General features: G+C 47.3%; 1 protein-coding gene and 1 long non-coding RNA gene across 2 annotated transcripts in view; both read left to right on the top strand.

The window, feature by feature from the left end:
- The first annotated feature begins 2,667 nt into the window (after window positions 1-2,667).
- Window positions 2,668-5,299, top strand: LOC310659325. Its single transcript, XR_014502760.1, has 2 exons — window positions 2,668-3,767; window positions 4,261-5,299. It is a non-coding gene; the product is annotated as an uncharacterized lncRNA (long non-coding RNA).
- A 355-nt stretch (window positions 5,300-5,654) lies between these two features.
- Window positions 5,655-22,735, top strand: part of GDI2 (GDP dissociation inhibitor 2) — a 29,776-nt gene continuing 12,695 nt past the window's right edge. The window contains exons 1-2 of the mRNA XM_083402171.1: window positions 5,655-6,095; window positions 19,144-19,251. Of these exons, the coding sequence (XP_083258297.1) occupies window positions 5,664-6,095; window positions 19,144-19,251 (540 nt within the window). The 5' untranslated portion in view covers window positions 5,655-5,663. The remainder of the gene's footprint in view (window positions 6,096-19,143; window positions 19,252-22,735) is intronic.

A 22,735-nucleotide genomic window follows, 5' to 3' on the forward strand; every position in this document is an offset into this window, starting at 1 on the left:
AATAGTACCTCGGGTTAAGAACTTTGCTTCAGGATGAGAACAGAAATCGTGCTCCAGAGGCACGGCAGCAGCAAGAGGCCCCATTAGCTAAAGTGGTCTTCAGGTTAAGAACAGTTTCAGGTTAAGAATGGACTTCTGGAACGAATTAAGTACTTAACCCGAGGTGCCACTGTAATAGATTATTGTATTTAAATATTCTGTTGGAAGCCGCCCAGGGTTGCTGGGGAAAACCAGCCAGATGGGCGGGATATAAATTGTTGTTGTTGTTGTTGTTGTTAGGGAAGCCTGATGATGCCTGCAACCAACAAAATAATCACAGCCGGGCTGGCTTTCTTTGCAAAGCTCTTATTTCAAGTGACACGGCTGCCTGATGCCTTAGTCAGGAACCACACCCGAGGGCAGTCCATTTCCAAAGATTTGTCACTCTAAGGCGGCGTTCATCTGCTGCCCTTTGGCTTCTGGGTGTACAGATCTTCTGCTCTATCCAGGCATGTTCACTCAGTGCCACATCTACTAGACAAAGACTCTGTGTATTCCTGCTTTAAAAGTAGGAATACACATTGCTGCTTTATAACTAGCGCCTTCATATAGGCGCCAGGCAAGAACGTTCCTCTTCAGCCAGGCCTCCGGCTGGTTAATTTCCAATACCCTTTCCAAGACAACAATGCCCATTTACACCACAAAGAACTCATAACCCACCTACTCTCAGCAGCCAGAAGCATCATAGCCAGACACTGGAGAGACCTGTCAGGAGTAAGCATGGACCAATGGTACCAAATAGTATGGGAAACAGCCCTACTAGAAAAATTAACTAATAAACTGAAACTGACACGGGGACAAACAGAAGAAGACGCCTTCCCCTTTATCACATACACAGCCCAACAGGACAAGGACAATAATCCACCAACAGCATACAAATCAATATGGCTAACCTGATCCAAAACACCCACCCACCTCACTCACACATGAAAACAAAGATCACCACAGCCAATCACAAGCAAACAATCACACCCTAGGCCAACCCCAACCTCTCTCACCACCAAAGGAACACAAGTGAACAACACAAGCAGCGCTGACCCCAAACTCTACATACATTAAACATAATAGAAACACCGCCACCCGACCCCACCCCCTTCCATCTTCCCTCTCTCCACCCCCCTTTCTTTTTTCTTTCTTTTTTCTTCTCCCCCTAATGCCTCAACAAATGAAACGGATTTGTAAAAATGTTACATGGAAAAAAATAATACGAGGCATTACACTTACTTCTGTAAAACAAGAAAATCCTTAATAAAATATCAATACAAAAAAAAAAAAAAACCCTCCAATACCCTTTTATTTTTTATTTTTAAATATAGTTTTTATTTTTTTATAAAACATTTCAAACATTACATTTCAAACATTATATAGTCTTTGCTCTGCCGAGCGCAGGACGTCCCACAATCCATCTGGTTTTCTATTATCAAATACAGTAATTACACTCGCACTTTATAGTTTTCTGATCTTAATAAATTTAGCATCGTCTCTTTTTCTCTGATCATGAAAAGTACCTCAGTTGATCGTCGCAGGATTTATTTCAGTCCTGCTAACGTCGTCACGTTTTTGCAATAATTATTCATATAACAAATAAATTTACTCCAGTCTCTTTGAAATTTTTGGTTCAGGATTCTACCAGTCAGCTTGGCCATCTCCGCATAGTCCATCATCTTCATCTGCCATCCTCGATTATTGGTAATTCCTGTAACTTCCAACAACCAATACCCTTTTAAATGTATTGTGGGAGAAGGGAATTACTGGTTTCTTTTTGTTCTTATTTTAGTATGTATTTTGTGTTCTATAGATTGCATTTTTACGTCGTGAACCACCTTGAGATCCCTAGATAAAAGGCAGCATATGAATTTTAATATTATTGCAGTCGTACCTCGGTTCTCAAACGCCTTGGTACTTGTACGTTCGGCTCCTGAAAGCCGCAAACCCGGAAGTAAGTGTTCCGGTTTGCGAACATTTTCCGGAAGCCAAAAAACCTAACGCTGCTTCTGACTGAGTGCAGGAAGTTCCCTCAGCCAATTGGAAGCTGCGCCTTGCTTTTTGAACGGTTGCGGGAGTCGAACGGGCTCCCGGAACAGATTAAGTTCGAGAACCAAGGTGTTGTTGTTTAGTCGTTTAGTCGTGTCCGACTCTTCGTGGCCCCCTGGACCAGAGCACGCCAGGCCCTCCTGTCTTCCACTGCCTCCCGCAGTTTGGTCAAACTCATGCTGGTCGCTTCGAGAACACTGTCCCACCATCTCGCCTTTGTCGTCCCCTTCTCCTTGTGCCCTCCATCTTTCCCAACATCAGGGTCTTTTCCAGGGAGTCTTCTCTTCTCATGAGGTGGCCAAAGTCTTGGAGCCTCAGCTTCAGGATCTGTCCTTCCAGTGAGCACTCAGGGCTGATTTCCTTCAGAATGGAGAGGTTTGGTCTTCTTGCAGTCCATGGGACTCTCAAGAGTCTCCTCCAGCACCATAGTTCAAAAGCATCCATTCTTCGGCGATCAGCCTTGATGGTCCAGCTCTCACTTCCATACATCACTAGAGAACCAAGGTACCGCTGTATTATAAGCATCATTGTAATCACCGTCAGACCACAGGTCTCTCTAACTCGGTGTCAGTCCACCAACAAGCTGCTAGAAAGTTCACTTTCTCTTAATTTTTAATTTTTAAAAATAGCTGCTAGCTTTCCTCCCTCCCACAGTGGCTTAACACTCAATTCCTTTTCTCGGGAAGGTCTGGCAATAGAGGCTCTGTGAAGGGAATAGAAAATGGGTAGGCAAACTAAGGCCCAGGGGCCGGATCCAGCCCAATCGCTTTCTAAATCCGGCCCACGGAGGTCCGGGAATCAGCATGTCTTTACATGAGTAGAATGTGTCCTTTTATTTCAAATGTATCTCTGGGTTATTTGTGGGGCCTGCCTGGTGTTTTTACAAGAGCAGAATGTGTGCTTTTATTTAAAATGCATCTCTTGGGTTATTTGCATAGCTGTCAACGTTTCCCTTTTTTTAAAGGGAAATTCCCTTATTCCGAATAGGATTCCTCACAAGAAAAGGGAAAAGTTGACAGCTATAGTTATTTGTGGGGCATAGGGATACGTCCTAAAAAAAATATAGTCCGGCCCCCAACAAGGTCTGAGGGACTGTGGACCGGCCCCCTGCTGAAAAAGTTTGCTGACCCCTGGAGTAGAGAATCTCTTAATAACTCCCAGAACCCTGAACAAACTACAACCCCCAGGATTCTTTGGGGAAAGACGTAACTATGGCATCATCATATTGCTGTACAGTGGTACCTCAGGTTAAGTACTTAATTCGTTCCGGAGGTCCGCTCTTAACCTGAAACTGTTCTTAACCTGAAGCACCACTTTAGCTAATGGGGCCTCCTGCTGCTGCCGCGCCACCGGAGCACGATTTCTGTTCTCTTTCTGAAGCAAAGTTCTTAACCTGAAGCACTATTTCTGGGTTAGCGGAGTCTGTAATCTGAAGCGTATGTAACCTGAAGCATATGTAACCCAAGGTACCACTGTATACTGCAGATGGGGCCTTAGTGATCTGCTTTTACAACCCAACTGGTTTTTGGTTTTTAATCACGCAGCCCCAGCAAAAGAGCAAAAAGCCACCCAAAAATGTAGGCCGTGCATTTTCCTGCCTGCCCCTTCATCCGGGTCTTTGCAAACTCCATTACAACCCGACTCCCTGCTGGCGATGCTCAGAAATGTTTGGCAGTTAGGTTAGCAGTACAGTGGTGCCTCGCAAGACGAAATTAATTCGTTCTGCGAGTTTTTTCATAGAGTGAGTTTTTTCGTCTTGCGAAGCACCACGGCGGGGAGGGGAGGGGAGAAGCAGGGCAGCTGCCGCAGCCGGTCCTTGGACTCACCCGAGCCTTGTGGACACCGCGCGACGCGGCTGCTGGAGGGCGGCGGGGCTCAGGAGCACGACTCCGCCTGCAACGCTGGCTGCTGGCGGCAATGGCTCCTGAGGGGAGCGCGCGAGGGCGGTGGGTAGCGGCGCGAGGCAGCCGGAAGGTCGGCCGGAAGGTGGGAGGGAGCCGGAGGAGCGGGCAAGCGAGCGTGCAGTGACCGTCGCCGTGACAGGAGAGGCAGGGCTGTTTCGTCTAGCGAAGCAAGCCCTTAGGAAAATCCGTCTTGCGAAGCACCTCAGAAAATGAAAAACCCTTTCGTCTAGCGGGTTTTTCGTCTTCCGAGGCATTCGTCTTGCGGGGTACCACTGTTCTCAAGTGGTTTTTTTTTTTCTTTCCAGCTGCACACAGGAAATCTGAATGGGGCGGGGAGGAGGGGAGCTTGAGAAGGAAGAAAGGGGTGCTCTGGGTGAGAATCCTGCATCAATCAGCAAAGTTCCACCCAAACCTCTTTCCCCATCTCTTCTCTCTCTCTCTCTCTTTTGCATTGAGGCCAGCTGGTGTGTTTCATCCCTCAATTGGCTATTCATATTTTTCCGCTGCTTAATTTCTGTGCAAGAAGTCTGAAGCGACCGGTTTGCAGGAGGCCCAAAAGCATGGGGCACTTGTGGAAAGGGGGCAGCGGAGTTCCACCAGCGGGCAGCTGGTTAGAGGCGTCGTCGTGAAAAGGCACCAAGCTTTTCAGTTACTTCATTTATTATTATTATTATTATTACTAAGGTTTTTACTGGTTACTAAGGTTTTTACTAAGGGCCGAGGTTGAGGAAGCCTGGTCAAGATTGTGAGCAAGCCTTTTATTGCAGGTCCCTGTAAAGATTCATATGTGCCTAAGACTGTTAAAATCGCAACGTGCCTTAGGGTAGAATCCTATGCACATTTGTTGTTGTTATTGTTTGGTCGTTTAGTCGTGTCCGACTATTCGTGACCCCCTGGACCAGAGCACGCCAGGCCCTCCTGTCTTCCACTGCCTCCCAGTCTGGTCAAACTCATGCTGGTAGCTTCGAGAACACTGTCCCACCATCTCGTCCTCTGTCGTCCCCTTCTCCTTGTGCCCTCCATCTTTCCCAACATCAGGGTCTTTTCCAGGGAGTCTTCTCTTCTCATGAGGTGACCAAAGTCTTGGAGCCTCAGCTTCAGGATCTGTCCTTCCAGGGAGCACTCAGGGCTGATTTCCTTCAGAATGGAGAGGTTTGATCTTCTTGCAGTCCATGGGACTCTCAAGAGTCTCCTCCAGTGCCAGAATTCAAAAGCATCCATTCTTCGGCGATCAGCCTTCTTTATGGTCCAGCTCTCACTTCCATACATCACTAATGTTTTAATAATAAAATAATAACAATAAATAACAACAACAACAACAATGTAATAATAAAAAATAAAACAAAATAATAATAAATAATAATAATAACAACCACAACCTTCCTTCACCCAAGGATCACAACAACAATGATAATAATAATACTGCAAAACAAAAAAAAACCGCCACGCTTTTCTGCTGCGGAAGCCCGGCGAAGGGCAAGCGGCCTCTCCCGCGCCTCTGCGCCTGCGCGACCACCACCGATTTCCCCCGGCAGGGGGCGCACCCTTTCCCCCAACAGCGAATGAGGACGCTTGAGGGGCGGGCCTATGCGGATGACTGACGCCTCCCTCGCGTCGGCGGACCAATCCGGGCTTCCTCTCCGGCCAGCGGCCCCCCTCCCCTCCCTTCCCGCCCTCGCCTCTCCGATGGAGGAGATTGGGGCTCCGAGGGGCTCCTCCCCCTCGGGCGGCCGCGGAGGCCCCGCCCCGGCCCCGCCCTCCCCTCGGCGCCGCCGCCAACCCGCCTCGCGCCACGACGCAGGCCCCGCCCCTCTGGCGCGCTCTCTTCCCGGCGGCGGCGGCGGCGCCTCCATTTTCTGCTCCTCCTCCTCCTGGACGTCCGCAAACTGCTGCCGCCCTCAGGCCCCTCAGCAGCCGCTGCCGCCGCCGCCGCCGCCGCTCCTGCTGCAGCAGCGCCGCCTCGGCGGGGAGAGAGGAGCCGAGGCCGCCTCCGCGGGCGCGACGACGACGACGCCCTCCTTCTGCCTCCTCAGCACCTCCAGCCGCAGCCGCCTCCTCCTCTTCGCCGCAGCCATGAACGAGGAGTACGACGTGATCGTGCTGGGAACCGGCCTGACGGTGAGCGGGGCCGGGGAGAGGCCTCCTCGGCAGGCCGCCCTCCTCGCCGCCTTCTTCCGCCCTTCCTCGCCCCTCGCGGCCTTCCCTCCTCACGACTCACCTCAGGGTTTTGGCCGGGTTTCTCCCTCATTTATTTTATATATTCCTCACACAGACGGCCTATGACGTGTCTCCTTCTCTCTCCCCCCCCCATCAGGAAAAAACAAAATAATAATAATAATAATAATAATAACGACAATAGCAGACTAGAACCAGCCGCCTGAGAAACAGTTTCTATCCAAATGCGATTTTTGATTTTAAACGCAGTGTAAGGTCTTTATGGGAGTATATTGTATTTAATTATGGGGTATCAGAGTTTCCAGGGGGTTAACCAGGCTTTTTGAATGTCTGATGTGGATTTTTAAAATTTCGTTGTTCTGTATGGGACAATGACGATAAAGATGATCGCATCGTAATAATTTTTATTATTTATGGCTGGGTTCCCCCAGCCACCCTGGGTGGCTGACAGCACGTAAAAAACATACCAAAACGTAATAATAATTAATAATATAATGGTTTTACATACGAAATGCTCTTGAGGGTTTTTATATTTATTGGTACTGCCCGCCAAATGTCACTGGATCCAAAGGTTCCCCCCCCCCCCGCCGCCTTCTATTTCCTTCCACGCCTTTTAACTTCTTTCTCCTCACGATACTTTAATTATTTCTACCCCGCCCATCCATCTAGGTTGCCCCAGCCACTCTGGGCAGCTTACAGCACGTATGAAAAAACCCCAGAATAAAAACGTTACACTTTAAAAAAGCTTCCCTGCACAGGACTGCCTTCTCTGGGTCGTTTGGCATTTGCATTTTTCGGGTCGCTGGGGGGAGAAAAAGCCACTTGTCCATTTGGGGGGGGCACTTTATTTGGGGGGGGTCGCCTCCAGCGGTTGCCCTGTCTCAGTTCATCTCCCTCCATTACAGCCGTTGCTCCTTATTTTTCTTTTTTTAAAAAAGCAAACAAACCCAAGCCTTAATTTGCTCCTCTCGCTGAATCTGTGCCATCTTTGTTCAGAGCTTCAATCTCCCCACCTTAACTGTGGTGCCCCTCTTCCTTTTTCTCCTTTCTCCCCCCCCCCCCCAATGTTTCTCCTTAGGGGTCACTGCTGCCTTTGACTTAACCTAATGCGTTTTTTCCTCTCCTGACAATTCCACGCTGGCCTCCTTTTCTCCGGGTGTATTGATTTTTTTTGTCCTATCATAACTCAGCTTACACGTCTCAGTGCTGCTTCCAATCTCCCATTGCCCATTTTGCATGCATGTCCCTCTTCTCCCCTTCTGGGGGCACTTACCTTTGCTCCTGCCCCCCCCCCCCCGGGCTGGCCCATTAGCACAAATGGGACGCTGCCTGCCCCACAGACCTCATTCTGCCCGCAGCCAGCCCCTTCCTGCTCGTAGACTTACTGGCATCCAGCCCCCTCACTGACTGTTAGCTTCCTCCTCTTTAGTCTCAGTGTTGCCTTTGTAGAATTCAACAGGGAACAGAAGGGACCAAACCAGAATCACTAGGCTCCGCCTCTTCATTATCTCTGGCTCCACCTACTGTTGGCCTCCCTCCCTTACACTCTGCCAGTCCCCCATGGGCACCAGGCACCCTTGGTTTTTGGCGCTGTGGGTTAAACCACAGAGCCTAGGACTAGAAGGTCGGCGGTTCGAATCCCCGCGACGGGGTGAGCTTCTGTTGCTCGATCCCTGCTCCTGCCAACCTAGCAGTTTGAAAGCATGTCAAAGTGCAAGTAGATAAATAGGTATCACTCCGGCGGGAAGGTAAACGGCATTTCCGTGCTCTGCTCTGATTTGCCAGAAACGACTTAGTCATGCTGGCCACATGGCCCAGAAGCTGTATGCCGGCTCCCTCGGCCAGTAAAGCGAAATGAGCGCCGCAACCCCAGAGTTGGCCACGACTGGACCTAATGGTCAGGGGTCCCTTTACCTTTACCTTTATCCTTGGCTGTAGCCACCCATGAAGTATTGCTCTTCAACTAAAGGCCCATCTAGTCCAGCATCCTGTTTCTCACTATAGCCAACCAGATGCATCTTGGGAAGCCCTCAATCAGGATCTGAGTGCAATAATCCTTTCCTGGTGTTTCTTTCGGCAGAAACCTACTGCCTCTGAGCATGGAAGCTCCACATAATCTTCCTGATCTGTAGCTGTTGATAGGCCTCCATGTCTAATGGCATTTAAGGTGATGACCATAAACCACATACGATACGATAATCTTTTTTGTCATTGTCCCATACTGAACAACGAAATTGAAATAAATCTACGTCAGACATTCAAAAACCAACAAGCCTGCTATCCCATTTTGTGGCAGTGAATTCCATAAGTTAACTATGTGCTATGTGAGCTCACCTGCTGTGCATCTTTATTCAGCGAAGAGCGCCTAGCCATTGTACTCCTTTCTACCTGGCATTCTTCACCTACCAGTCTTAGTAGTAGTGACATCCCCTTTATTTGTCAGCAGTGCCATGTTCTGCAGGTGTCACTCCACTGCTCCTCTGATTCGCCACCCCATATTGCTCTTGCCAGTTCTGTCCCCATCCCTTTTCCCAGGTATCTTTGGCAACAGTGCTTCCCTGAAATGAAATCCCTCAATTCAGCCCCCTGTCACCTCTCACTTACCTTGTACATGTCTCCCTTCCCACTCACCTATCCCATGACCCTTTCTTCAGGGCACTGATTATATTTTGTCACATTCTTACTTGGCGCCCTCTTGCCCCCCAAGTGGCATTCTTAATTTCTTGCCCTTGTCTCTTCCCTTATGTCCTTTCCTCCCCTTTGTTTCACCCCCCTACCATTTTCTTTTAGCCTTTGGGCTTTGTTTTATTATTATTATTATTGACAGCCTCTAAATGTCATGTTACTTATTTCCCCTATATTTCCCTTTATTACACATGCTTTTCTTTCTTACCGCTGTCTTACTACTTAATTCTCCCAGTCATGGCACTGCTATTCTCTTTTCATCCTCCTTTTTACTCCTTCTCTCTCATGACCCCCCTCTTTGCCTCTGTTCTCATCCTCTGTTCCCTTCATACCAAATCCTCTTTGTTACTGCTCCAGAAAGATCAAGGTCATCCCCTCGGATACCACTGATTTAATTCCATACTTGACGCACATCTCTGTGGTTTCACAGTGCTCACCACGTCTTCTAACCATGTTAATTTGTCCTTTTCTTTTAACATTTCTTTACATCTCTGTTCCATTTTCATAACAGGCATCTGCTTTTCCTTCAGGGCAGCATACATGACCTTAAATCAGGCTTCCTCAACCTCGGCCCGCCAGATGTTTTGAGACTACAATTCCCATCATCCCTGACCACTGGTCCTGCTAGCTAGGGATCATGGGATTTGTAGGCCAAAAACATCTGGAGGGCCGAGGTTGAGGAAGCCCGCCTTAAATCCTACTCAGCCACCCTGAGAGGAACTGATAGGCCACTTTGTGCTACTTATGTAGGATAAAAGTGGGTTACATATTTTTTTGAATGACCCAAGACTACCTGGTTTGATTCATGACTATGTAGAGATTTGAACATTCATTTCAAACCCTGATCTCACGTGTCCAAGAATTTAGCCATTGGCTCTTGCTTTACAGCCCTACCTGCCTGCCTGAGTCACATGACATCTCCTCTAGTTCTTGTTTGACTCCTTTTCCCATTCTGAATGTTTGTAGCTTCTCTCTTCTTCCCAGATCACATCTATCTCCTGACCCTTACCTGATTGTTAGCTCCTTCATCCTCTTACTTCTTTGGTTTGCCTTTCTGGTGCTTTCCTCTTTGCCCTGTCAGGTCCATCTAGCATAATATTGTCAATGGCTCTCCAGGGTTTGAGGCAGAGGTCTCTCACAGCTCCGTCTGGGGATACCTGGGATTGAATCTGGGACCTTCTGCATGCTAATCGGAGGCTTTGCCATTGAGCTATGGCCCTATCCTCCTTTCCTACTGTCTAGTATCCCCTTGAAACTTCACTTTCAGTGGTGTCCTTGATCTCCCCTGCCCAGCCCAGCGACTTGGCTTCACTCTTTCCTGTGGCTAGTCTCTTTGAAAGAAGGGTCTTCCTTCCAAATAGCCAGGCAACATCTTAATCCATATTCACCTGGTGCTTGTCATAAACTGAGCTCTTGCTGCAAACTGAACTATTTACATCAGCTAATATGACAAGAGGAGGAGCTTGTTTAAATTTGGGGGAGGAATAAATCGTGCTTCTCAAATATTGATTCTTGCCTTGCTGATTACTGCTACCCTTTTAAATTGTCATTGCCTTTGGGGATTACAGTCTCAAATTGACACCATCTTCTCGCTTGGACACCCTTTCTGTGAAAGGGAATTGATGGTCAGCACCTCCCCAAAAAAGCATGTTTGCCTTAATTTGGTAATAATGATGTCTTCCATGTTTGAGGTGGCTTGATGCAGGAGTATGAATTTGACGTGGTATAGGAGGCCTTAGCCTCTATTGTTTTGTAGCAAACGAATTTTCTAATTGTCACTGGTGGGTTAACTTGGGTTCTGGGAAGCTGGATTTTAGCTGGCATTTAAAACAACCCTGCTACTGTTCACCATAATTTGCAGGTGGGTGAGTTTTGAGAAGATGACTTTTTGTAGCCTTTTATGATCTGAAAAAGGGGAGCTGCCTGCAAGTTGCTGTATAGGGCATCGTATCATGTAAATGGTGGCAGTCACAGTGTAGACCAGTCACCTGATCTTTCAACAATCCTGTGTGTGTGCTTCTAATAAAATGGTTTTTCTCCCCCTCTTCCACTGATGGCTTACCAATTTCAGTTCTTGTAGTAGATATCAGTTCTGAACAAATGATGGATGGCAAGACATAAGATGAGAGAAGGCATTGTTCTGTTCAGGGGAGAAATAAATATGGCTCTGAATGAACGCGTGCTTCCTGTGATTGTTGAAGCCAGCTTTTTCCTGCTTTTGTTTTCCAAAGCTTTGCTCGTTTGGAGGGATAGAACAAGAGATTTTTGCGTTTTGGCTGTGAAACATGCTTTGCATTCCTCTCTGACTTTGAAGGCCCCTGGGTGTAATTCTGCTAAGAGCTGTGTGTGTGTTTCCAGTGTTTTAGTGCTTCTGTGGTTACCAGCTGTGTGTCATGATTGCAGACTGCCGAAAGAAGGGCGTGGGTAATAAATGGAGCCTGCTTGGGCTCAGGTTAGTTACCCAGTGGCATTCATTTTGCCATGTGCATTAGTACAGGCCTGCCATCCAGAAACAAGTGAACAACACATGGAGAAAGCTCAGAGGCTGCTGTTCAAGCTGTCTACTATGTATGTGGCAGGAAAGCCCTTTCTCATGCTTGGGTGCATGTTGGACTGAATTTTGACCTCTTGGGACATAGCTCGCTTGTGGTTTCCTCTGTTTTCTAAGGAAATGCTGAATGAGACAAACGAAAATGTTTCAGCATAATTCTAACATTGCATTCACTTATCTGTTTACAAGATTTAATTGCTGTAACCTCATTGTCCCTTATCTAGCAGAGCTTGACTTTGAAAGACTTTAGGGTTTTGCTGGGTATGAACACTTTAGACAAAACAGCTTTCCTTGACCAAAAATTGCAGCTAAGTAAAGTATCTAACACTTTACTTCAGTTACTATAATTAAAAAGGCCTTGTGTTTAAACAGGATATATACACTTAAAATAATTAGTTGCTCTGCATAATTAAGCTTGCGTTTCTTAAATCTGGGCTGTCAATCAACTCTGAAACTCCTTATCTTGGAACTGAAAACAGGTACACATTGGAGCTTTCAGCCAACACTCTTCAAGCTTTGAAATACCCTATTTTGTTGGCTTTGTCAGTAAACTGGGCATCTTTATGAAGAACTGAACCAGTCAATCTTAACTAAGAAGTTTTTTGCATTATCAAAGCTTAGTTCTACTACAGCATACAGTATTTCAAATGGGCCAAGGAATCAGATTGTGAAGTAACATAACCCTATTCCTTGCACTTCATTTAAAGCCTTTTATGAAAGTGCAAAAAGCTCTTAAATCTTTCTTGCCCCGAGCCTGTTCTTTATTGCATTTAAAACATTTATATATGACTTTTAGTTCTTCAGAGTGGTTGAACAGGATGGAGAGGGAGGGGGGAGATAATTTGCCAGGCCTACCCAGTTAGTTCCTTGCAGATCTGAAACTTGACTCTAGATTAAAGTCCAGCAGCAGTCAAATTTCAGATATCTGAAGTAGGAAATATTTCAAAGGGGTGAAACTGTCACCACAACTGGGAGCAAGCCTGAACTCTGTGCAGCTTCCTTAAGAGGAAATGGGGGGTGTAACTGGGCTGTAAGCCTCAACTGCAAACCTTGGGAATGGTGCAATACTGTTCTGCAATCTGTGCCTAGTTCCTCCTTGGCAATTTGACCTTCATTCGCTCACCAGTTCTGTATTTGATTTGAGCCTCAAACTTTTGATGTGTCTTCATGTTCTTGCTACACCCCAGGAGCAGTGCTGCTGCTTAGGGTGACGATTACCAGTTTTAAAAACTGCACGTCTCTATGTAGTGTTACTCGTTCACAGTGCTGCTCAGAGTTCTCACTAGTTTTTATAGAGGCTTACCTTGAAAACAACTGAAGAAAATAAGAGTGGGATTTCAGCCACACTGGCAAGAGAGGCCATCATGAGTATTCAAACCTCCCTAAGGCAACTCTTGACAAAGGTTACTTAAGTTCTACATCTCTAGGCATCATGCTTTGTTGTGGTCTTCAGGACTGAAATCATGATGTTTGATCATGGGCTGCAGATCTAGGCTGGACTGCTTGTTGTGCCTCAGGAAGCTTATTGCCACTTCCATAGCAAGAATCTGACCACAGTGTCCTTCAAAGAACACTTGCTACATTTGATGGGTAGAGAGAGAGACTTCAGCAGTAGCATTCTTGCATAAAAGATACGCAGTAGTACAGACTACTGACTTGCAGGTTCATTGGTTTGGTGGCATTACAAGTGGAGGGCATCACTGCAGCTAGACCGGCAGCCCAGTGAAACATAATAAACTTTGCAAACACATTGTTGGTCAGGGAATGAGCTTTGTAGTCAACACATCTGTCTCCAACAGGAAGAAGAGAGCCAGCTTACATAAACAGTTGTGTGTGAAGTACAGAGATCCACACGATTTGAGCTTGCCAGGTTCCTGTCTCTTTGGCCACTGTGTAGCCAAAGGAGGCAGAACATTCTAGCGTGTCCATGTGTGCCTCCCTTTCTACTCACTGTCCTGGTGAGGTTGCCTTTTTGGCCCTGCATGACTGGGGTACTCCAGATCCACAACAGTCAAACAGTCCTCCAGCTTCTCAGCTTTGGAGATCTTGGCATTGTCACACGCACTCTGGTGATCAAAAAGCTGAAAGCCCATTTAAGCATATAAACTCACTTATAAATCACTCTACAAAATACAGAGCTACAGCAAATAGCTACAGTGCTGATCTTGATTCTGGGCAAAATGTCTTTACAGTGGTACCTCGGGTTAAGAATTTAATTCATTCTGGAGGTCCGTTCTTAACCTGAAACTGTTCTTAACCTGAAGCACCACTTTAGCTAATGGGGCCTGCCGCTGTGCCGCCGCCGCACGATTTCTGTTCTCATCCTGAAGCAAAGTTTTTAACCCGACATACTATTTCTGGGTTAGCAGAGTCTGTAACCTGAAGCGTCTGTAACCCGAGGTACCACTGTATAGCCACATGTCTGCTTTTCAAGTTCCCATTCTGGCTGGTCTGTGAGGGAACCCTGTGCTTATGCACACCTACCCAAAGTTGTACGTGCACATGTTTCATTCAACAGATTGCAAAATGCATTCTGAGTATTTGGTTCCAACTCAGCAGTAGACCAAATAGAACCCTTCTGAGTTGTAGAGAGGCACCTCCTAGTAAAAACTGCAACTGCTGCTGCAACAGTTTTGCACCAAAAGCGGTCATTATTTCACCTGGCAGTATAGTGCCATGTGACCATGTCATGCAGATGGTGTTGGAGTTTTTGTTGTTGTTGTTGAATGCCAGCAGCTCCATGACGGCTGGTATTGTAGTGCCCACATTTCCACTCAAGTCCTACCTGTGACGCTGGCATATGTCAAAGATTGCACAGTGTACAGTGGTACCTCTGGTTGCGAACGGGATCCGTTCTGGAGCCCTGCTCACAACATGAGCAGAATGCAACCCGCGCGTGCGCAGGTCACAATTCACTGCTTCTGTGCGTGCGTGTGACGTAATTTTGAGCGTCTGCGCATGCACGAGCGGCGAAACCTGGAAGTAACCCTTTCCAGTACTTCTGGGTCACCTCAAGACGCAACCTGAAAAGATTTAACCTGAAGCAAACGTAACAAGAGGTATGACTGTAATTGTAGCTACAACATGATGCAACCGTGTGTGTAGTATTCACTGGACTATCTATATGTTTCCCCCTTCCCAACTATGTTGTGTATCTCCTTTATGGGGAACTTGTGGCATTTGGAATATTTGCTAAAGATCTGAGAACCTCATATAACTGGCCCTGTCGGCTACAAAGGAAGAAATCCGGTCAGAACTTAAACTGTGATGTGGGCTTGCAGATAACTTTTAAATGGGATTAGCAGTGTACGTGCTGTTGATCCCACAGCTTGTCAGGTACAAGATGTGTTCAAAATATAAATGTTAGTAGTTTACATTTTGCTCCCCCTCTGCATTTGGGTGTATAGTAGGTTGTTAAAGTGATTTCCTATTTTGCTAGTACTTATAGGTAAGTCAGTAGAAGCATATATCAGGATCCTGTCCTGACTGTTGCTCCTTAGCTGAATTAGCAGAAAACCAACTACTTTTCCTTGTTTGTGAGAAGGGATCCCAATGCAACTGTGTATAATGGGGGGAGGGGCTAACTTATATCAGCATGGCTGATGGGAGTTGTAGTTCAACAATACCTGGAGGCCCATAGGTTAGCTAATAATCTACAGCCGTGGATCCCAAGTAGCTAAGTACTGTGAACCCCCTCCTTTTCAAAAGCCAAACCATGGACCCCTTCCTTTTGAAAATGTTGATACCTCTTGTGTAGTTTCTGTTATGTGAATGATGCCACAGACCCCCTGATTGGGGTCCGTGGACCACCAATTGGGAGTCAACTGATCTATAGTGCAATCCTAACAACGTCTAGTGGGAGGCAAGTGTTGTTGAACTCAGTGGGGCTTACATCTAGGGAAATAGGATTAGGATTGCAGCCTTAATCCCTCTCACAGTAGTAACATTAATCCAGTGCTGTGGCTTTGGGTTGAGGAATGTACCAGTCCCATTGTTTCTTCCGGGGACCTTTGTCATACAAGCAGCCCACTTGCCTGGAAACTTCCTGCTTGTGCGGCTAACCTCAACAACCGTTTTATCTCATGCCCTTGGTGTAAAGGAAGCTCTATCTAAAACTGGTATATCCATCCATCTTCACCTGTAAAGCCCACTAGTCACGATGCTGTTGGCAAACAAATAGAACAGGAACTCTGACTTCTTTCACAAGAGAGGCCGGGACAATTTCTGTATGCTGCCTGAGAGCTGCTATCATGTCTTGCTCAGTGATTTTGTTTGTTTGTTGAATTTTCCTCCAGCAGCTTCTTCCAGTGAATTTTGTTGCTCTCCTAATATTACTCTGTTCTTAGGACCAAGCTGTGTTTGCTTGTACAGTGGTGCCTCGCAAGACGAAATTAATTCGTTCCGCGAGTTTTTTCGTTGTACGAGTTTTTTCGTCTTGCGAAGCACCACTGCATTTAAACACTGACAACGGTGGGGAGGGGCGGGGAGAAGCAGGACAGCTGCCGCAGCCGGTACCTCAAACTCACCCGCGCGTTGTGGCCACTGTGCAACGCGGCTGCTGGAGGGCGGCGGGGCTCAGGAGCGCGACTCCAGGAAGAGAGAGGCGCTGGCGGCAACGGCTCTCTGAGGGGAGCGTGCGAGGGGGGTGGGCAGCGGCGCGAGGCAGCCGGAAGGTCGGCCGTCAGCCGGAAGGTGGGAGGGAGCCGGAGGAGCCATCAGCCGGAAGGTGGGAGGGAGCCGGAGGAGCGGGGAAGCAAGCGTGCGTGCGTGCAGTGACCGTCACCATGACACGAGAGGCAGGGCCGTTTCGTCTAGCGAAGCAAGCCCTTAGGAAAACCCGTCTTGCGAAGCACCTCAGAAAACGAAAAACCCTTTCATCTTGCGAGTTTTTCATCTTCCGAGGCATTCGTCTTGCGGGGTACCACTGTAATTGTAGAAGGCATTGGATGAATATAAGCAAGCATTAAAATATCTAACCTGTAGCATGTGCTGTAAAGTTAGAATATAGACTGCCCTAGGAGCAGTCCTAATTACAAGCCTAGCTCCGCTTTTTAACTGAAAACATTTTAGCCTGTTTGCAGGTTGCTTTTGGCTCGGCAAATCTACTTCAAAGTACTTAGTCTAGCAACGGAGCTGTTGAAGCCATTTTGCTTCCTGGCATCCTCTTAGCACAGCCCCCCCCAACCTTCGGCCCTCCAGATGTTTTGGACTACAGTTCCCATCAACCCTGACCACTGGTCCTGGGAAGTTGTAGGCCAAAACATCTGGAGGGCTGCAGGTTGGGGGTGCCTTTCTTAGTACCACCAGGAATAGTATCTCTACTTATTATAGCTGCCCAGAACCAAGTAGGAGAAATGGACTCTTGTGGAAAAAATTGAGGCACTACAATAGGTTAAACTGCAGCAGTTAAGTTTGGGGCATCTTATCCTGGAGTAAATCTAGATTTTCAAGTTTGAGACCGGGCACTGAACCAACCAAGAACGTGTAGGCAGGATCTTGCTTGCCTAATGCTAACTAACAGCACTGACTGACTCTGCCATGTTTAACCCTTGCTGTGCTCTCTAGAAAATCTGTTGGTGGTGAAGTGGGGATAATGGATCCAAATTTCTCAAAGGCTTAAAATTCTTTGGTTGGCAATAAAAGTAGTAGCTTCAGGGCAAGACTCTGTGCAAAGGCTTAGAATTAATTGAGATGACCTGTCCTACTCCTGTTGCAGACACTTTAAAAGAAACTAGAAGACACTGGGCTTCAGGTACATAGCTTTTCAATCAAGTTGGCTCCCAAAGCAGCTTACATTGAACACCCAGAACATAGACTATAATTAAGGGCGTAAATTCGGGGGGGGGGGGCAGCTGTCCCTTCTCCAGAGAAAGGGAAGAGTTGTTCCAGGCAGACATGGCTGGCAATAGAGACGTATAGCCCTCCCCATTTCTCTGCATTCTCTTTTGGCTCCTGACAGCACAGTCTTACTCATTATCTGGGTGCTGTTGGAGTATTCTAAGGCAGAGAAGTCATGTGGGGACTGCCTTGCAGCAGCACATGCAAATCTGGCTTTGCGCTTTCTCTGCTTTTCTCCCCAAGCATGACCGCCAGGCTTCCTGCTTTAGGTTCCGTGTGGAGGCAAAAGCCCGAGCTAAACTTGAAGATGTCGGTTGCTAAAGGAAGTGGAAGTGACTGGGCATGTGGCCGATTTCTCCTCGCCTGCCCACAGAGCCACGCCTCTGGAATCCTCCCTTGCTTTGGGCTGGGTAGCTGTGCAGCGTTGGCAGGCTGATGTGTCAAGCTATTGAAATATGTTTTGGAATATTTGAGCAGGTCTGGCTTGGCTGGCTTGGCTTGGTGGAAATGTTTGTCCAAAACAGTGCAGTCTACCACTCAGTGTCGATTGTAAAGCAAAAGCTGTTCTCCCCGCTTAGCAGACGGATGGTATAGTTGTCACGCCTTAACCGGTTGGCAGTAGCTTTCACTTGCAGCACGGAAGTCAGCTCTGAAAAGGACCTGCCCAAGTAAACATATTCTGCGCTCTTCTGCAAATTTCCCCAGCACTGTGGCTTTAATGCACCGGTCGGTTTTTTGTTTGCATATCCGGGAGTGCAGAGCTTTCAGGCTTTCAGATTGCTTTGTGTGCCAGTTTATAGAGGAGTACCTGCTGACAGGATACCACCTTGATACAGGTTTGCTGCAAGACATTAGTTAATAAATAACAGCTGGCAATTTTCCTCAGTTGCTTCCAGTGCTAGTCTTCTGTTCCTACGTCCGCATTTTCTGTTGCAGTAATTGGACAAATTGCCTCTTCCAACGGCCACCTTCTTAGTTTTACTTAGCGCAGGGTAGCGGTTCTCCCATCACGACCACCTCCATTGGAGGCTCTGGTAGATCGTGAATGAAAGAGCAAAACCCGAGGGCTCCCTTGGTTTAATGTTGCCGGTTGTTTCTCTCTCTCTCTCTTTTTTTTTTTTAAAATGTTTAATAGAAGTTTAAAAATTACACAAAAAGGGGAAAAAAAGAGAAAAGCGAAGAGAAAAAAAGAATAAAAAATTACATAGGAAAAAAAGCAAAAGAAAAAACACAATACATCAAAACACACAAAAAAACAATACATAAAAAACCCACAATATATCAAAATCCTTATCTTTCATTAACTTATTTCCTCGACCTCCTCACACCTCCCATTTTTGTATTCCAGTTGTTAATTATATCAGCAAATCCTTTCCGTCTTTCACTGCTTTCTATCTTTTAGTTATCTTAATTTATTTTTACCTTATCTTATCATCAAAACCTTAAAGTTTATTTATACTTAACTCCTTATAATATTTCTACTAAAGTCATGTAATTACATTCCAACATTTCCCAACATTCGTTAATTTTACAATATTTCTCTAAATAGATTTTTAATTTTTTTCCCCAATCTTCTTCCACCGTCTCTTCTCCCTGGTCTCAGATTCTCTCAGTCCTTTCTATCAGTTCTACATAGCCCATCAGCCTGGTGATCTTCTATCCGAGGCTCTTAACTCTTCTCCATGTCCTATCTGCAGGTCTTCTTCAAATTTATGCTTACACTTTACTTCCATCTTGACAGTTCCTTTATACTTGTCGGCAGGTCAGCCCATACTCCATAGTCAAAACTAAAGTCCCAAAAATGTTTCAGGGCATGCTCCAAAGTCCCTTCGGGGCTAAAGGCCTCCACAACTCCAATCTCCCCCTGGCCCAGATCCGAATCCCAAAGTCCAGAACGGTTGTTTCTCTCTTACACAGGAATGCATTCTGTCTGGCATCATGTCGGTGAATGGGAAGAAGGTTCTCCACATGGATCGCAATGCTTACTATGGAGGTGAAAGTGCATCTATTACACCCCTGGAAGATGTGAGTATCCCCAGGCAGCTTTATGTTGTGAATACTCAGATTCTGCTTACCGTATTTTTCGCACCATAGGACGCACCGGACAATAGGATGCACCTTGTTTTAGAGGGGGGAGAACAAGAAAAAAAATTCTCCCCCTCTGCCCAGCGCCCCTTCTGCGAAGCGGCAGGAGGCGCTGCGCAGAGAGAGGGAGAATTTTCCCCCTCTTGTTTTCCCGCTCTAAAACAAGGTGCCGTTTAAGGTGCGTTCAGGCGGCTACCTTGGAAGCCTGGAGAGCGAGAGGGGTCAGTGCACACCGACCCCTCTTGCTCTCCAGGCTTCAGGTTCCTTTCGACCTGCTCTTTGGGGCTGGCGGGGGGAAGCCCACCACCAGCCCCAAAGAGGAAGTCAGGGAGCAGCGGAAAGGCGCAGCGGAGAGGCTGCTGCCATAGTCGCACGTCACTTCTCCAGCCGGGAGAGGGTCGCGGGGCTATGGCGTCTTCGCTCCATAGGACGCACACACATTTCCCCTTCACTTTTGAAGGGGAAGAAGTGCGTCCTATAGAGCGAAAAATACGGTAATTTCTCTGCCGAAATTAGACAAAACTAAAGCAACATTCATGTGCATGGTGCTGCTTTACTCTGTCCCTGCCCCACCAAACTTACCATTTAAAACGGGTAGGGAGCCTGGGTTCCTCCAGACATTGTTGGGACTACAGTTCTTCATCCCAGACCCTGCAAGCTGAGGCAAGCGGAAGTCAGGAGAAACACAGGCTATCCACCCCTGATTCAAAACACAGGATGCAACTGAGGCATGGCTAGGGAGTCAGGGGGATTCATATAAATTTGGTCCACTTGCAGACCTTCTTGCCTGGTGCTTCATCCTTGTGAAGAGAGAGCATCCTTCACAAGTAATAGAGCTCCATCATTGCACAGGGCTCTGCAGAGTTCAAGAGGACCTAGGGGGCTTGCAGGCTATAAATCAGTGCAGGAGACAACAGGAAGTTGTGGGGGAGAGATGGCGTAAATTAGAAAGGCCTGTGTTATTTCAGCTTCATGTATCGAGCCTTGTCATGCTTGAACATGAAGCCTAAGGGGTGGTTCCAGAGGCTTCATGGAAGAAGGTAGGTTTTTGAGGAGGGAATTGAAAGGGGGTGGGTGGCTGTTTGGAACGTGTCCTAGAACACAGGGCAGTTCTGGAGCCTGCAGAACTAATTGGGCCCACCAGAACTTACACACTGTGGCTGTTCTGGTCAGGCCACGCCCACCTGCTCTACATCTGATGACATCAGGGGCAGGGCAGGTAACAGTACAGCTGGGCCAATGGGAGTTTGCAGGCATCACTGATCAGTTGATTGGCAGCACCTGTAAAGCCCTAGACTCAGAGTGCTTTGGAAGCAGCAACAATCAACTAATTGGTGGGCCCTCGTGGTGTTCTGTGCATGGCACTTTACAAGCCCTGATCCGCTCACTCAGTAGCAGTCTGGTTTTTGCATCTAGCACTCTGGGGCAGGATTTTGAGTAGGTGTTCCGGAACCGCTAAGTAGTAGGTAGCTTGATTACTTAGTTAGCTTACACACAGGATTTGTGTAGCTCTCTTGGAACGTCGGGCCCCTTATATTTGCAGCTGATGCTAGATTCTCAAGTTGCTACAATGGATTTATTCTCAATCTGTAATTCTGCAGGAAGGCTGCTGAAAAAGTTCGTTTTTGCCTTCAGGATCCTAAATAGGCAGATTTTCCTCTGAACAAATCTGGCTTAATTGGCATAAAATGGCTTCTGGTTGCATTAGTCTGCAGATCATCTGATAGGCTTTTCTCTAATTTGAAAGGCTCAGGGGTGGGGTGCACAAAGCTTCTAAACCGGAGGGCTGTCACACCAGCCGCTCCTGGCTTGGTACTGCCAAGCACTGGGCTCCCGTATAGGCAGAGCAGCAAGGAGCCTGTCAAATCCAAATTCTGGCACTAACTTGCATAAATGTGAAACTTGCATAGGTTTCTCATCTTGTCTTTTCAGCAGCTTTCATTTGTAGAATGTTTATTTTCATTATATTGAAGGGCTCTAAGGCTAAGCCGTGTCCTTCCCTAGATTTATTTGTGACAATAAACCACCCCACTCATATAAAATACCAAGCCATACAACAGAATATGAAATGTCATAGAAACAACAAAGAATAATCACACAAACAGCTGACACATCCAAGGATATTTCAATAACTGAATTGGCCCGTTAGCATAAAAAGGTGTTCAGGCAGTGAGGACATCTGTTGAAGCTCTGCTGAAAGGGACTCCCACAGCTTGGGATAAAGGTAAAGGTACCCCTGCCCGTACGGGCCAGTCTTGACAGACTCTAGGGTTGTGCGCCCATCTCACTCAAAGAGGCCGAGGGCCAGCGCTGTCCGGAGCCACTTCCGGGTCACGTGGCCAGCGTGACAAGCTGCATCTGGCGAGCCAGAGCCGCACACGGAAACGCCGTTTACCTTCCCGCTAGTAAGCGGTCCCTATTTATCTACTTGCACCCGGGAGTGCTTTCGAATTGCTAGGTTGGCAGGCGCTGGGACCGAACAACAGGAGCGCACCCCGCTGCGGGGATTTGAACCGCCGACCTTTCGATTGGCAAGCCCTAGGCGCTGAGGCTTTAACCCACAGCGCCACCCGCGTCCCCAGCACAGCTTGGGATAGGTAGCACTAAATACCTGACTTCTAGGTGAATAATAATAATTTAGTATTTATACCCTGCCCATCTGGCTGGGTTTCCCAAGCCACTCTGGGTGGCTTCCAATTAAAATACAATAGTCTATTAAACATTAAAAGCTTCCCTAAACAGGGCTGCCTTCAGATGTCTTCTAAAAGTCTGGTAGTTGTTTTTCTCTTTGACATCTGGTGAGAGGGCGTTCCACAGGGCGGGCGCCACTACCAAGAAGGCCTTCTGCCTGGTTCCCTGTAACTTGGCTTCTTGCAGCGAGGGAACCGCCAGAAGGCCCTCGGAGCTGGACCTCAGTGTCCGGGCAGAACGATGAGGGTGGAGATGCTCCTTCAGGTATACTTGACCAAGGTCGTTTAGGGCTTTAAAGGTCAGCACCGACACTTTGAATTGTGCTCGGAAACGTACTGGGAGCCAGTGTGAAGCCTGTTGTGCTTCTGAAACATGGATGACTTCCCAGTGGTCCTCTGGGTAGTCTTGGTGATGGAGCAATCCTTAAGGTGTCCTGACCCAGGTTGTTCAGGGCTTTGTATATTAATACAAGAACCTCGAAGCTAGCCTGGTGGTGCCTGGGTAGCCAGTGCAGATTTTCGCAGAGGTGCCCCATCCTGTCAGCTGCCTGCCCCATCAGCAGCCAAGCTGATGCATTCAGCACCAGCTGGAACTTCTGGACCCAAGTTATGTAGAGCACAGTCTCAAGACTGCCTATGCATGCGCTGCAGGGGCCAAGTGGTCCCGATCCAATTGCAGCAGGTGTGCAGATGAAGCTGGTAAAAGGTACGTACTCCTACAGCAGCAATGCATC

This window comes from Podarcis tiliguerta, assembly GCF_965153285.1.
Source record: "Podarcis tiliguerta genome assembly, chromosome: 10".
Lineage (NCBI taxonomy): Eukaryota > Metazoa > Chordata > Lepidosauria > Squamata > Lacertidae > Podarcis > Podarcis tiliguerta.